A 17,374-nucleotide genomic window follows, 5' to 3' on the forward strand; every position below is an offset into this window, starting at 1 on the left:
GCGGCACGCTGTATGCATTTTATACTACATGGCGGCACGCTGTATGCATTTTATACTACATGGCGGCACACTGTATGCATTTTATACTACATGGCGGTACTGTGTATGCATTTTATACTACATGGCTGCACACTGTATGCATTTTATACTACATAGTATTTGTATCTGTATCTGTTTCAAACCATGACTCTCAGCCATGACTCTGAACGGTGCTTACATTTGAAACACGTTGACCGTTGACACGTATGGCTTTTAATGATATGCCACAATAAAGTTCAGGTTGCCCTTGACACGGCTGGATCTGCAATTTTCTTTTCTCGCACAGTCTGCCACGGCCCTCACAGAGGGGTCATCCGTGCCTTGTCGGGTGCCACGCGGTATCTATTTTATACTACAAGCTGGCATGCTGTATGCATTTCATACTACATGGCGGCACGCTATATCTATTTTCTACACTGCATCTGATATATTACATATATAGGGGAGGGGGCGTCTTTCTACGGCTCGCCTCGGGCAGCAGACAGGCTTGGTTCACCCCTGCCTCTAACAGTTCTATTTGCAGATATCTTCATGTAATGAACTGTCATCCAAAATTTTCTGTTACCTATTGAAAACCATAAGACTTATTTTTTCTTGTCATTTTTGTTTTAGTGTTTTGTATTCGTGTTTCTATGGTCTGTATTTGTGTGTATAATTGGGGGGGGGGAGTTGCCATTCATATGGATTGTGTATGAATGTTAATTACATATTTCTGACAATTAATTGTATTAAAATAGTAAATAAATAATTTTAAAAAAGACTTATGTTAATTAACACAATAACTCCACACCCAAATGTATCATGTATCATTTTCCAATACAGCAAATAAAGTCACCCTTTCCTGAACAAAACCATATCTGCTTCTCCTCAGTCCCTTCTACTTGAAAAAGTAGACAACTATATAGGAGTTACTAAAATACGCACTTTTCCCCAAGTACACAGGATTCAAACACTTTGTAGGCTAGCTGATTTGTTTCTGTTTCTTTTATAGACTTGTGGACCTTGGTGGGTAAATCTGGTGTGTGAAAATGCACCAGAATAGGATAAACCCCAGGTTTATCAAAACAGTTACACAGATCCATTAAAAAACACATATGTGTGCATGAAGAGTTAAGATGGTTTTGTCAGCGGCAGGGAGTAGAACTTAAGAGCTGATGTGTTGGAATGGGTAAAGGTAAGCATCTGATTTATTTATGCACAAAAAAAATCATGAGCTTCTCAACAATAGGAGCATTATAAATTGGGTGCAATATATATATAGGGGGTATTTTAAATTGGGTGCAGTAGAAAAGGGAGCCCTAAAAATTGGGTGACAAGATACATTGGGACATTATAAGAAATGGGCTACAAAAAGTGACCATTTTAAATGTGGGCCAACAGGAAGGTAGTCATTATTGGAGGGTATTATACGGGTTTAGTAGGTTTGTAATAATTATAAATTAAAGATTTCATGTATTTTTTTTTTAAGCTTTCATGTTTTTTTGACACTAATGCCTACATTGGAAAATCTCTTTAAATTCTGATTGGAAACTTTTATATGGCTCCAATAAACAAAACTGGTGATAATGATAATCATGTTGCAATAAAGAGCAAATAATACACTAATGTATTTACATTAAATTAGAAATTCAAATAATAAGTACCTATTACCCAAGGCACTCCCTTTGCAAGCGGGAGCAATTCAGGTAATAGAGGAGAGGAAATCGGATCTACTGCAGCTGCTGTGTCTGCACTGTCAGACGAATACTGGCACCTTTATTCCATGAATGGAGAGAGCTGCACACTACTACATGATTTCCTATCCCATATATTATCAGGATAATTTCTGTAATATAGTAAGGGACAAATATATGGGAATCTTTCCCTGTTGTACTACCTAGTATATTAATGTTACTCCAAAGGTGCAATTCAGGTAATGGAGGAGGCAACTGCTTCAATGTACAGTAGCTGAAACAATGAGACACATAGAATGAAATTCCCCCATTTACTACATACAGTATGTGAGATGAAATGAAAAGAAAAAATATTATAGGATCTACTTGGAGAACATGGTTATCACAGACGTATGGCTTTACAACCATCTACCATATTATTGGTGGTATCAAGCAGTTTAAAATGGGTCAGAATAAGCTTTTGTACTTTGCACTAAAATTCTATTTTCAACCTTGTTGGCACCTTATTTGTGACAAGGCACAAGGCTTGCCAAGGTTGAGAGCTGTTGAAGATTTCAGTGACCTTTCATGCCAATTAAGTATCATAACTACCCTGAGGTCATGAGACCTGCCTCTCTCCAATGCTTGCATTCGATCCTCCTTTGAAAGTGGCGAGGGCGGCAAAAGTTGTCCGAGATGAGAAGTCCCATTGTTCATGGTTGCTACGTAATCCACAAGGATCCCAGAGGTTGTGACTGAATCATGGTGACTTCATCCAGAACTAAGCTGTTGTAGCATTAAGAAATACAAAGTTAAAGGGAATTACTAGGCCATCATTCATTGATAGATGGAGTGTCAACATTCAGCCCTGAAGGAATCAGCTATTCAGCGCCATGTAGAAACAGGACTTATGGGGACAGATCTATCAAAAGTGTCATAAGGTAAGACAGTGTTACATTAGACAGTCTTATTCTGTGCCAGGTTTATCACTGATGTGTCTGATTGTGGATGATAAATCAAGCGTAGTGTAAGACTGTCTAGTCATACCTTGCACATCCTATTATTTGGCTTTGTTTAAGCCAGAAAGCTGCAACAAAATACTGGCGTAAAAATACAAAATATATTAGCATTAATTTTGCCTTCTAAATATTTTAGCATTATGCCTTCTCCATCAGTGACATGTCAGGGTAGCAGAGTTTATCTTATCCAATTGGTCTTAAGTCTGAAATAGCAGAGTTTGTTCCCAATCTACTAAGAGGCCTCAGCCTTTTAGTGGATCCAGGCGTCAGCCCACTGATGGGGGGTATTTTAGTGAATTAATTTTCCCCACTAACTTTTTCGGCATATCGTACTATTTGTAAAAGTGTCTGTGTGGTGCAGACAGTTTTGTTGCAATTTATGACAGAATTCTGTTGTATACAGATACATGGAGTTGGAAGCGGTTGGCTTGAGCTTGTGTGGACATCTCTCCAGATTTTTTCCATGCAGCCTTTTGAGCTGAAGTTCTAGGGCCATAATTATGCTGATAGATGTAGGTTTCCAAGCAGTGCCTATTTATATCTACGGCATATTTTGTGGATATGCTTTTAATATCTACCCTTAAAGCTATCCTTTAAATCAATACTATATGCACAGCAGTCATTGGAAGAAACAGGGCATAATTACCTTATAATTACCTTTTTTTGTTAAAAACAACTAGAAGTTATTACAATGGCTGAAGGATACTGTAAGTCTTCATTAAACTCGGAGTATATCTGGGTGGCTCATTGATGTTTTTACTAATTCTGGGATGGGGCCTGTAACCTACTGTAAGGTTGATGTGGTAACTTTTTCAACAAAATTATTTCATTCCCTATTGGATATTTACTTACATCAGTCATACATTCACTTAGTTAATTCTGACGCTTTTATAAAAATATTTTTCATTTGTGTTTATTCCTTTTAATATGCAAGGTTTTTTAAAAAATTTTATGTTGTTTATAATTTCATTGTTTAAAGTTTTTTTTATTTTATACATCTGAGATTTTCTTTCATTTTTTAATGTTGGAATATGCATGTTATAAGTATTTTTACTTTGCTATTGTCCAAAACATTTGGAAAACAATATGCAGAGATTTGTACTTGCAAATTATAATTTACAGGAGAGAAACATATCTTTATGAGAAATATATGATTGTACCTGTAAATAAGAAAATGCAGGATGTATATTTGAGTCCCGATGAGGTCAATTGCTCCACTATGTCGCCTTATGTCATCATCGGGACCCAAATACATGTCATGCATTTTCTTGTTCACAGGTTTGCTCATATATTTATCATGAAGATATGATGTTTCTCTGCTGTATATTATACAACCACATTGGTTATGTACTTTGTTATTTGACATCACCTTTATGTTTGGTCATGTGATTTCTAGATATACACACCTCCATGATTTAATCATGTGATCTCTATTTTGAAACACCCACTGCACGATTGATGCTTCCGGTGGCATTCTCTTTCCATTTAAATAGGCTCTGTATTGTTATGATATGATTAAGGACTACAATTTGCTGACGTCTGAGACGTGTTACCACATACTCTTTTCTCTTTTTTGCAAGTGATGTCACCTTTTTAACCTTAAAATAAAATGAAGTATTTTTTACTTTTTTTCTTGCCAGTGCAGATATTTTTATATTATCCTTCTCCTTATATTCATGCCTTGTACCCAGATCAAGCGTCTTGGATATCCGGCACGGCCCTTCCAAACCTGGGATATACATCTCCAAGGGTGAGCACCAGCCTTCTTTTTCTAACACTTTATAATGACTCCCCAAACAGAAGACAAAACCATGTGGTGATGATTGGGATAATCACTTGACACTAAGGTCTTTTACTGGTAGGATTACTGGAAAATATGGATTGGGAGATCTTATTGATCATATGTCCTGCATGGCCTGGGTCTTCAAGATCACATCTTGTCTATAATACTGCCCTTCTGATAAAATAGTATAGCTAGGATAAGCTATTTTACTGCATGTTCTGCTGACATTTTGGGCCTGCTACAAGAGACTAACACCAATTCAAAGAAACTTCATTACCCAATAAACAAAAAATGCAAAAATGAGTCTGCTGGTGTGAAGAACACCGGGAAGGATGGTCTAACACATTTTCTTTATCACACTCCACTGTGATACAGGTTTTTCCGAACATTCCTGCACCCAAGGAACAAACCTTTCAAGTATGTGTGACAACATTAAGGATCTGTATTTTACTAAGCACTTAGCATATCTGCTACCGCACAGGAACGAAAACCTTACATATTATTCTTAAAGGAGTATGTGTTTAACATGTGCTAATTTAATTGTATTTCCCAGGCTTGACAGGTCACACGTCAGAACTAGTTATTCTAAACTTCACATGAGAATATGGAAAGTGGTGGACCTAAAAATTTGTTAAATCAATATATTTAACTGGTTGAAAATGACTGCTCTGACAGTAGGGCATGGAGTGAGAGTTACAATAAAGGTTGAATAATTGGTCTTGCTGGGGACTCAAGGTGGCCAATTAAATACTGCAAGGTGATAGAACTGGAAGCACATTTAAAAGTCCAGCTCACCTGTCAGCGTTTCAGAGTACCCTGGTTTGGCGCGGAACACCCCTCTGCACGGGCAATTTAGACAAGAGAATGATTTCTTTATTAAGGCAAGTTGTTACAATCCATAGTGTGACTAGCCGTTCTTAGTCATGGCTAATGTGAACATCTTGTTAACAAACATTTATACACATGTAAAAAATGGACACTCCCATTCTTCACGTAATCAAACCCAATTTCCGGAGTTCCGGAGCTCCTCAGGACAAGAAGGAACTGCGGAAACTACAGAAATCGTCTTCAATATACATCATAACCACATCAAATTGATTAAATATAAAATATAAAAACAGATATCTTGCGAAGGTATAGTTGCAAGTTTAAATGCAATATAGACGGGTTAAGGTATATGAGGAAGAATAATGTGAATGTCTGGAGCAAAAGCTCATATATACTATAAATACGTATCAAAATGAGTACAAAAAACAGACATTATAAAGTATGTGGGCACAGCATGGTCTCCTGTTGGGGAATCAGGGAAGACAAAATTGTAAAGAACAAATGGAATGCACTCCCTGAATTCATGAGACCGGATGTAGAATTGAGCCGAAGAAAGGCAGAGAGGCGGTAAAAGAATCCCTGATAACCCAAGAGGAAGTTCCGGGAGTGTAAAATGCACTAAATTCTAGACCTACAGAAAGACACCCTTCCGGCTCTTGTACTTACCTTGCGTGAATTGTGATCCACAAATTCGCTTTGTGGCAAAGTCAAATATGTGTCTCCAGGTTTCTTCTACTTGGTCCCCACCTATATGGAAACAGAACTCAACAGGAATCATCCCTTGCCCATACTGGACTTATCCACATCATGATTCTAATGTACTGCGAATCTGCACCTTTCTGACATTCTCCATCTCAGTTGCTCAGTTAGCGGCCCCTACTTGTTTGTTGGCCATGCCTACTCTGTCCCCTGTAAGGCCCTGAATATTTTATATATTTTTTTCTTTTGTCTAGGATTTATGTACATTTGATTACTCATAATAATCAAGTTTCTTATACTGTTGATATTATACGCCTTTTTGCCTCGCACTGTCCGGTGCACTGTTTGCTGTACGTCAATCCCCTATAACTATTATTTATTATGTTTTACCAATATTACGTTTTTGTTACCTTCAATATGGTAAAAATGATCTTTTTCAATTTTTATTCTAAGTATTTTGTCAACTATATTGTCTGGCATTATACACAGCTTTAACAAAAGGGATTATTTCTCTTATTTCAGCACTTTGGCACTTAGTTGTGCACATTTTGCACACTATATACTTCTATTTATGCATTGGTTAGGGGCACTGTAAGTCGTCAGTATTTACATTCTTATATGTATATTGCATTATACCCATTATGTTAGTACATGCATGTACTGACCATCATATGCGAATATTAACCCTTATCAACCTCTATATTAAGCTGTATTTTTCATTTTTTTACTTTATATACAACTTACACGTTGTCCCTGTGCCGTCTTGACACACATTTTTTGTACACTGCCGTTATGTTGTATTTGCGTCATATTGATATATATATTTCTCATGTGTCGCCGCATACTTAACCTATCTTTTTGATAATACGGCATCTATTTAATCTTTTCATCTTATTTTGATAGGGGAGATCTATAAACTGATTTACACTATTTGTCCTGTACGTAGCGATTGTCCCATTGCTCTAAAATCTGCCTCCTTAAGTCACGTGATCGGCTCGACACCTCTTGAAGCGCTCCACTGAGTGTCCCATATTATTACATACTTCCGGTCTTCGCATGGCTGCACTGTGTATTACCTTACAGCCAACCACGCCGGACGGCGTGTGTTTGAAAAGGCAACTCTCCTCCACTTGTTCTTTATCCCTGATGAAGCCTGCTTGATAGTCGACACGCGTCGGGTGTCTTCTTACAGACATGAGCCAGTATGCATCTGTACAACTTTTTTTGCTCCCAGCATTGACTTTAGCACTGTAGCATTTTATTAAGCAACATTCTGATAATATCACTGATAATTATATGAAATTGCACATTATTATTCACTAGGTTATACAGGAGGAAAATTCACTATATATATATATATGTATATATAAAATCATCTATGCATACTCTATAATACTCATTTCCAGTCCATTATGTAGGCATGTCTGTGCAGTTTCTGAAGTCCCAGGGTGGACTTTTTAAAAATGTTTTTATCCTTTGTGATACTTCAATAAAATATTTTATTTTTTTGATATACATGCATCCCCCTTCCTTCTTCTCTCAGTTTGTGTAAGGCTATATTCACACGAACGTATGGGGGACGCATATACGGCCGACGTATATATGGCCGATATACGTCCCCCATACACTCCTATGGGCGCACGGCACCCTACGTGCGGCACCGTACCGTTCCGTACCCGGGAAAAAGATAGGACCTGTCCTATCTTTTCCCGTAATACGGGGCCGTGCGCCATAGGTTGCTATGGAGAGGGGCGGGGGTGAGCTGCGCTCACCTCCTCCTCCTCTCCCCGTACACTGCTGTTGCCCGCTACAGTACGGTACGGGCGGGCAACGGCAGTGTGAATATAGCCTTAACAAGATATTCACATTAGCCATGACTAATAACGGCTAGTCTGTTCGAAACACGTCAGCAAGATTCACATTATGGATTGTAACGATTTGCCTTAATAAAGTACAGAGTTGCTACTAACACTAAAACTAAAACTGCAGGGAAAGGCAGGCCCAGATACATTGTAGTACCCATTCCTTTCTCCAAAGGAACACATTTTGGGACTCTATTATAAAGGCCTAAAAACTGCTTTTCAGTGTCAAGCATTATGTGTGACCTTCTATACAAAGGTCCTGAAGGCGACTCACACAACACGGTGTTAAGTGCAAAGGTGCCAGGAGAGAAGTTAAGTAAAAAATTTTTGTTTAAAAAGTCAATTGATCTGTGTTCTCTAAAAAAGAAGTAACTCTAGGAACTGTAAATAAAAGGGTAAATCAATTTTTTTTAAAAAGGTATAACTCATCAGAGATCTGTTAATAAAATAGTAACTAGTCAATGGTCTGTAAAAAAACAGGTAACTAGTCTGTGTAAGCCGCTCAAATTGGGTCTGTATAATGAGTATATGGCTTGGGGTTAACAAAGATAGATGGTCTGATATCTGTTACAAGGGTAGATGGTCTGAAGTCTATATATTGGTTTGAGGCCTGTACATCAGAGTAGCCAGACTATAGAAACCCTGCATGCTTACTGTCAACCCCCTGCTGCGACATTGAGACTTTTTTAGTCTGTTCCCACTTATCCTCTCCTCCAACACAGCTCTACCACTTTGCGTCTGTTTTGTTCCCCTTCACATTCTTTTTCTGACTGGCACCTAACAAGCCCCCAGCAAGTTTGTTAATTTCTCCTTAAAACCCTTGCAGGGCCTAGACTCCCTTGTATGGAAACGCGAAATCCTGATGCCAACTGTAAGTGAAGGCATGTGGAACTGATCAAAACGGATACTTTTGAATAACTATTATGTATCCATTAGTATCTCATTTGTTTCTGTACATGTGTATTGCACAGTATTAAGATATGTAACATGAACAAAAGTGTTACCCAGACGGGTCATGGTGGAAAGGAGTACAATGTGGTAAAAAGCGAGTGTGAAATGGAGGTGTGAGCTGAAATTCCTCACAATTAGAAAACATGTCACCTAGGGTGTAAATTGCACCTGTGGTCCCAGTTGTTAAACCCTGTAGACTTTGTGTCCTATTATACTGTGTGTGTAAATGTTTAAAGTCTAAACCTAGACAGTATTAACTTCCACTATAATGATGGCGTTCAGATGATCACTTAGGATAACTGATACATGTATGATAACTGAGGGTTTTGCCATTAGAACCACCACTGATTCCAAAAACAGGGTTGTGAGATCTATTCTTCTGCTGTGGGGGTCAAAATGTTTAAAACACTAGTGGTCATACATGTATCACCCATTATGTGGATAGGTAATATATAATATATAAAAGGTCTCATATTCTATTTGTGAATCATCCCATAAGAAATAAACTCTAGTGACAAATAACTGGATCCCCATCAAGATCCACATGGAGTTGTCTTATCCAGACCTCAGGCACGCTGATGGACGAGTTTGATCCTGACAGTAGTGTTACTAATATAGAAAAATCTGTGTGTGGAAATGATCTTTATATTGAAGCAGATTGTTTGGAGAATGTGATGTTTCTATATAATTTCTCTGTTTGCCCACACAGGTTGCAGTATGCTTACAGTGTGGTGTGATATATTATTTAGACATAACATGGACACCAAGGCTTTACTTAGAATATGTCTTTTCTTTGCCCCCCCCCCCCTCCACACCCCCATGTACCTCATTGCATCTGAAAACAGTTTACTGTGATTTGTAGAAATAGCTTGTGCTAAATCCATGTGGAATGAATGGGTTAAAGGAATGAAGGTGTGGTGTACATGAGATGGGTCTGATAGTAGCAGTGTTCTCACAACAGGACATGGTGTGCTCACTGCTCCTTATAGCAAAAACATTTCCTACTTGCTCTTCGTATTCAATGTGATGTGCAAAGTGTGATTGTTAACATGCCTTCTGTACTTACCCGACCTACTGCTCCTTATTAAAAAAAAGTCCCATAAAATTTCTGTTCTTTAATATATTGTACTACCTACTATTTCATACTAAGTGCATTTTATGTCAGGGATTCCAAATACTTACACAATGTAAGTGTGCGTCATGATTCACTTTCCAACCATATATGTTGTTTACAATGTTGATATGCATGTCCCTGGTAAGTAAGGTCTTTGCTTTCCTTTAAAAGGACATTTGAGTTTTTCCAGGACATTACTTCAGTACAAGGTAAGATATGTGATGAGACACTAGTCTTTAGAGTTTAGTACATCTGAGCGCCTGGAAAAATGTCTGGATTACAAGTGAAAATTTCTTTGTACAGCACAAATGGTCTATGAATTACACTGAAAATAGTGTTTATTATCCTAATGGTAGTCAGCAATGCTCCAGATTGTCAAGGCATGATGACTATGTAGAATTCATGATGCCATGTAAAGACCGGTGGCTTCAGGGATGCAGTGACTGACAAACAATGCACAAAAGCCCAAATTAATCTTTTAGTGAGAATGTAAAGAAACTCAGTGTGTGTCCCAAGCCCTGAGGCTCAATGACCTCAAAGAAAAACCTAACTAACCAATGTAGCCCACAAATACATAAACACAACTGCATAATTACGGCCAAAGAAATGCTTAGAAGATGTAAAACTGGGCTCAACGCTTACATTTATACTAGGAACATGTTTTGATATACTGTTTTGAAACACAAATAAAGTTCTAGACATATCTCTCGTCTTCATTTGGATCACAGACCATCATGTGGTCTATCTCTTAATATCCACAAGAAATAAGGGCAGACTTTGAAGCAGGCAATCACCTACTTCTATTCTTCTTGTGACCAGGACATTTTCAGTAACTCAGGACATATTTCTTAGTAAATGGAACCACATCAAACCATCATTTGAAAATGGACATGGCACACTTAGATCACTTGCATCTATTGTTTGGCTAGGCTACGGCACTGTATTTTACACACTAAGGCTACATGCACATGAATGTATGTGGGATGTATATACGGGCGATGTATATACGACGTATATACGTCCCCCATACAGTTCAATGGCCTCACTGCGTCGTACGGGAGCGGTACAGTGCAGCACACGTGCGGCACCGTACCATTCTGTAGCCCGTAGAAAGATAGCACATGTCCTATCTTTTGCCGGAATACGGCGCCATGCGCTGTGTATTTCTATGGAGAGGGGCTCATCCCCTGCTCCTCTCCCTGGCATACCCATACATCATATGAACGAAGACTAAGATCTACACGGCATACAGAACTGTAACTTAATCCTGGACCACCACCATCATCTCAGCCCTTCCAGTTTTCCAGTTGTATAGTGAGGTTTTTATCCACACAATTAATGAAGCTAATCTAGCCTCCAGTTAAAAGGTAACTATTTTGGCACAATTTGGCATTTTAAGGTCATAGTATTACATTTTGGTTAAAAAAAGTTATAAAACAATCTGACGAGAGATTTTTATATGTTATGGAGATCTTTTTTCTCGAAGTGGATTGCAAATGAACCTGTGGGCTCCCTTCACAAGAAGAAGGAGTGTTCTTTGAAGTGGCTGATCCCAGCTAAAGTTCCAGTATTAATCTTTTAATAGACATAGACAAAGATTTTTTGTAACCCAGGAGATTTTCCATGGACAAATTTAACCACATCAAACCATGAGGATGAACGGCAATTGAAATACATGACATACTGAGCTCCCTCGAGTGACTGGCTCATTTCATTACCAGGATTGAGTAATTTTACCGCTCGTCGTTGGTTGAATGAATAAGAGTTTGGATTTCCTGTACAAGCTAGATTTTGGTAATAGAGGGAGATACTTCACAGATGCTGTTAACCCAAATTCTGAGTTATGAGGGCTTTGAATGTGGAGAACATCTGATCCTAATCCCCCAGCAGCTGCTCATATCTTAAAGTGACGTTGATTTTCAATATACAGCAGTAAAATTAATACATTTAAATTCAGATTTTGCAGTGTCATGTTACTTGATGAGATATAACATGAAATGTGCTTCTGAATAGGGGCTTTGATGACATATGTGCTTATGGGGGAAGCACCAGACAGCTCACTTTCCCAGTTGTGACAACTTTACAGTTGTCACAATATGACTAAACTTGACTTTCGAAGTATATTGCCTAGGAACATATCCAAAAAAATGCAATGAGGCAGCACTCCGGTAAGTATAAAGGTGATCTTTATTCACCCTTGAGAAAATAAGGTGCCACGTTTCAGCTCATTCATATAGCCATTATCAAGCAAGTATGCTGTGCTGCTCCACAATCGGACTGTTTGCCTAGGAACATGGTATTGTACTTGTAAGTTATACATCTTATTAACTATATTCGGAGATCCAGCCCTATCACGCTGTGAAAACAGGACTTTTGTCATATAACAGTTGGCAACTGCAATGTGACAGTCCATGTCCGCAGAATACATTGAGTCACTCTTGAGTCTCTTGATGATTTCATGAAATCTACATATTAAAAATAAAGTTATGCATATATGAACAATACATTTCCTTCAGGCCAGCTGTCCACAAGCAAGTTCAGTCTGAAGAAAACTCACTCCATGCACAGGCAGGATTTTCTGGATCGAACCTTGCGTCATTGGACTAAACTTAGCATGTCAGTCTAGGAAATCCAGCGCATGGAGGGCGTTTCTCTGGTCGTAAAGCAAACCTGTCAACAGGAATGTCATTTTTTTGCTGATTTAAAAATGCATCTGGCATGTCAGCATTTTGAATTATATTATATAAATATATATTTAATTATTTTATATAAGTTTAATTACCTGGCTCCCTGCCAGCAGCATAAGGTGAGTCCTAGGAGAGGGGCCTCTGCAGTCTGTGTGTGCATGTGTCAGTCTCCTCCTCCACACTCATGCAGCTACCTTACCCTCCCACTTTATGTTGTGTGCATTGAGCAGGCATATGAGGGAGAGGGATAGTGTGGAGTAGAGGAAGAATAATTGTGGAGACACAGGCAGACACAGGCTGCAGCTGTCCCTTCCCCAGGACTTACCACACACTGCTGGCAGGCAGCCAGATAATGTGAATTAAACTTTTTAAAAGCAGCAAAGCAAAGGCTATTGGAACCGGTCACCAGATAATAATACAAGAGAAAAAGAAACTATGTGTATAAAAAAAATTTCAGTTTACCGCAAGCAGGATACAAATTCCGGCGAACACAATCCAATACACTGGTCCATCCATCAGGAAATATAATCCAAAAATTTTAAAAAGTTTTTGGGATCCAGCACTCACGAGGATAATAGAATGATAAAAACTACATCTTTAACGAAAAAATGGTTGCCCAGAAAAACATTGTAGAGAACCGTGTGGACACAAGGGGGAAGGGGGGGTTAACAGTTTTCGGACTTAACAGAATACTAGTCCTTATTAGTCCTTGAGCATGGACTACTATTCTGTTAAGTCTAAAACGTGTCACCTCCCCTCCCCCCTCTTTTTGCATACTGTATATTGTGTGTCTTGTGTCCACATGGTTCTTGACAATGTTTTTCTAGGCAACCATTTTAACAATATTTTTTCATTAAAGATGTAGTTTTTATCATGCAATTGCATGCAAGTGCTACATCCCCCAAATTTTTTTTCTATTTTTGGACCAGATGATAACCACCTTCCTGGTGATAAGTTTGCTTTGGTTTATTGGTCTTTGGAAAATCAGGCCAGGGGGAGAATTCAAAATAAAAGTTAGCTTAGGGCAGTGATGGCAAACCTTTTACAGGTCGAGTGCCCAAACTACAACCAAGACCCGTTTATTTATCTCAAAGTGCCAACACAGAAATGTAATTTGTGATTTATTCTCCCTTCTCTGTCACAGATTTCATTGATACCAGCCCCTGAGGACACAAATAAAGCAGAAAATAGTCCCAGGTACAGCTGGCACTTTAAAATACCTCTGTGCACAGCAAGTCCTGGGCTGTCTGGGACTGCAGGAATATACCTGGAGTCCTCTCTGGTGATGCCCTGAGTGCCCACAGAAAGGGCTCTGAGTGCCACCTCTGGCACCCGTGCCATAGGTTAGCCATCACTGGCTTAGGGGTTACATCCTTGCTGAATGTCACTTTTATTGCCCCTGTGAGTGTGAAAAACCAGAAAACTCCCTTAAATGTTCAGAAGCATAGAAAACCTAATTCAAAGGGGCTTTCCAGGATTTTATTCAACAAATTTTATAAAGGATAGGTCATTAATAGCCGATTGTAGGGGTACGATACTTGGCACCACTGCTGATCAGCTCAGTGCAGGGTCTTTAGTCTATCTTTAGAGTATAAACCAACTGGCTGTACTCTACCAGCAGCTCTGATTCCAATGCAGCCATTAATTTTTCCCTATTGGACAGTATAATAAGTCAGTGTCATGGACTAACATTAAGGCTGCATACACACAGCTGGACGGGCAAACATTGGGCGCGCTGCTCACCCCTCTCTTCTCCATTAAAAATCTAGCTGCACGACTGCTCTTACTACGAAAGATAGAACATGTTTTATCTTTTTTTGCATCCACGGCACGATATGGTGAGCACAGGTTGTGTCATAGACGACAATGTATATCAAGGCCACAAATATATACGTCCCCCATAGATTCGTGTGAATGCAGCCTTAAATAGTATATTCCAGAGCTTGCAAGTGCATGTTCTTCATTTATTATTAACACACCAGAAAATGCTAATGGTGGAGAAAACCTTTATCATTTTGCATTCTTGGGAGATCCTGGATGTATTAGTACTTTTTAGTGTATCCTTTAACAGTTTGCCCACTCTTCTCTTTTAATAAACACATTAGGGGAGATTTATTAAAAAGGTTGCAAAGTAAAACAGTGCATATTTAGACTAGTTATATTCCAATCGATTTCTACTGATGCAACAATAATGAAGAGAGCAATAAATGTTCAGCGTTCAGATGGTGTTGTGATGTGTCAGAAAGTCCCATGTGTGAACCCTGTCCTAGACATCAGCCTGTAGTGAGGAGATATTAGCTGCTGAGGCTGAGAGCTCGCACAGGGTGAAGTATTCCCAGCATTCCCTATGTCCTGAGGATGTGGCTGTTGGAGTGCTGGGTTCAGCATGTAAATGACATTGCTCCAGTCTACGGAATGTTCTAAGACTCCTCCCTGGAGACCTCTGTTCCTGCCCTTCTCTCTGTTTTGCATATGGGTTGACACCTGATTGCACCAGGACCCAAGCAGTTCCCAAAAACTCCGACGAAGGAAGACAACCCCTTCTGAGCTCCACGGAACAGAAGCTTCTTACAAGACGTCTGCAGGTGAAGCATCCAACAAATGAGCAACAGCGACGCCTAGTGGCCGCATCCTCACCTCACACTCTCTCTGGTAAGAGAATTCAATGGACCTGGCTGGTTTTGTTGATTGCAATTAATCTTCTATGCTATGTGCACATCCAGCCACAATCCTATATGTACTAGCAGATATCTATAGGCATAGTTCTACACACGACACTACATGGCCATATAACGTAGGGGACATATCCTAATTCCCATGTAGTCAGAATAATGTCACCCCCTCCCCATAGGCTTATCACTTGGGATCAGTCAGTCACATTATCTGACTCAGTTTTCCTTCTCTGTTTAGCCTCTTTCTTGAGTTTCCCCAGACAGCTGCAGCCCCATGATCACAGGCACACAAGAGCTGGGGGAAACACCTGTTCTCCACATGACAAAGGTGGTCCCACTTCCAATATACAGTATATATGTATCTATCCCCTACTCTCTAGTGCCTTGTAAACTGTGCAGCCAGGCAGGATGAGGTATCCCCATTGACATGCTGGGAGTGTGTGAACAGACACCTATGTGCAGTGTGAGTGCAGGCTGATCTGTGTACAACACTCAGGTCACACACTCATGATTTCATCAGGGACTTTGCCAGAAACTGTTCTGCCTCACTGCCATGTGCACATTTTTCCTTTCTTATAATAAAGGAGGGAGTGCAACATTTTTTTTCCTCCAAAAAGAACTAAATGGATCAGAGGGGAAAAAAACTTTAGCCAGGGGGAATAATAATGAGGTGTGGCTTGTATTTAAATATCCAGTAAGTCAATGTTAAGGGGAGTGTGTTATGTATATAAAGTGCAGTTTTCATCTCTTAGCTAGACAGACCCAGCTATGAAAAGCAAGAGGAGATTAATGAAGAGGGACAAGACTTCCATTCCCCCTTGGAACAAGGTCACTGGTGGACACATCTACCCAGAGGGGCTACTGCAACCAAGAGCCATTGACAAGTTGATGGACATCAACAGCACATTTCTAATCTGATTCATCTAGAAACTTCACTTCTTGCTTTTCTACTAAAGTCTGAGGGACTTGCATTGACAACACTGTTGCCCACTGTCATCTCCTGCAATGGCTGAAGTTGGTGGCTTTTTAGCATCTCTGGATATAGATTTGCATGGATTTTCTTCATCTCTTGGGAATGTTCCTTTAGCTGACTCTCCTGGCTTTCTGAATGAAAGACTGGGTCAGATAGAAGGGAGGCTGCAACGAGGTTCTCCCACCGATTTTGCTCACCTTAAGGGCATCTTAAGGAGAAGGCAGCTCTACTGTAGGACTGGGTTTCACCTGGAGATCTTCCCCAATGGCACCGTGCATGGAACAAGGCAGGACCACAGCAGATTTGGTAAGATTTCATTGTGGTCTCTATAGATCTTACCTTTTCTTCTTTTATTGACATTTTTAATATGTTTTGCAGTTTTTGAAATCATAATAACTTGCTTATTAAAGAAATAGATGGTCATTTATTGATATGCATGTATCCACACTAGCTAAGCAGGTGGTGGGCAAAGATGAAGCACATGTTACATGCATGCTGGATATATATTTATAAGCATTGAAATGAAAGTTATTATATATGAGCTAAATGGCAGGTTATAATAAAAATGGACATTGGATTTTTCAATAATATAATTAATTCCAATGTAGCTTTTGCAGAGAATCCATATTCTGATTTATTACTTTTCTAACTTTTATTTTGATTATTTACTGGTTGCTTCATGCTACATATTGATCTTTGCGCATGTTCTGGTATGGATAAATATTTTGCCACTTAGTGGCTTGGGAAAACAGCCTGGTATTAAGCATATACTGACATGATATACTGACATGATATCCTGACACATATTCTGGTATAGCGTAATATGATTGTATGTTTTATATAGAGGAATATCATTGAATCTAGTAAAGATTAATATCCAGGGATGTTTAAATATTCTAAGATATCCTGTCATGTTATATTATAGTGAGTTGTCTTGGCATGTTTTAGTATGGAGGGATATCCTACCATGTTCTAATATACAGATACATTTTAGCATTTTCTATTATAGAGGGATGTCCTGGTATTTAATGCTATATAGGAGTTCTGCCGTGTGTTAATTACACTGAAATGTAGTAAAAAAGCAATATTCTGGGT

At 39.1% G+C, this 17,374-nt stretch overlaps 1 protein-coding gene and 1 long non-coding RNA gene across 4 annotated transcripts in view; one reads left to right on the top strand and one right to left on the bottom strand.

The window, feature by feature from the left end:
* Window positions 1-12,510: 12,510 nt before the first annotated feature.
* LOC140077063 (uncharacterized) overlaps window positions 12,511-17,374 on the bottom strand; it is a 62,617-nt gene continuing 57,753 nt past the window's right edge. For both annotated transcript variants that reach the window (XR_011849694.1, XR_011849693.1), the window contains one exon: window positions 12,511-12,617. This is a non-coding gene — a long non-coding RNA (uncharacterized lncRNA). The remainder of the gene's footprint in view (window positions 12,618-17,374) is intronic.
* The window catches only part of FGF16 (fibroblast growth factor 16), a 29,821-nt gene continuing 27,481 nt past the window's right edge, over window positions 15,035-17,374 (top strand). The window contains exons 1-2 of one of the 2 annotated variants that reach the window (XM_072123922.1): window positions 15,035-15,286; window positions 16,059-16,585. In XM_072123922.1, the coding sequence (XP_071980023.1) occupies window positions 16,312-16,585 (274 nt within the window). In that variant the 5' untranslated portion in view covers window positions 15,035-15,286; window positions 16,059-16,311. The remainder of the gene's footprint in view (window positions 15,287-16,058; window positions 16,586-17,374) is intronic. The other variant, XM_072123923.1, reaches the window with a different exon arrangement.

Source organism: Engystomops pustulosus, chromosome 9, assembly GCF_040894005.1.
Source record: "Engystomops pustulosus chromosome 9, aEngPut4.maternal, whole genome shotgun sequence".
In the NCBI taxonomy this organism is placed as follows: domain Eukaryota; kingdom Metazoa; phylum Chordata; class Amphibia; order Anura; family Leptodactylidae; genus Engystomops; species Engystomops pustulosus.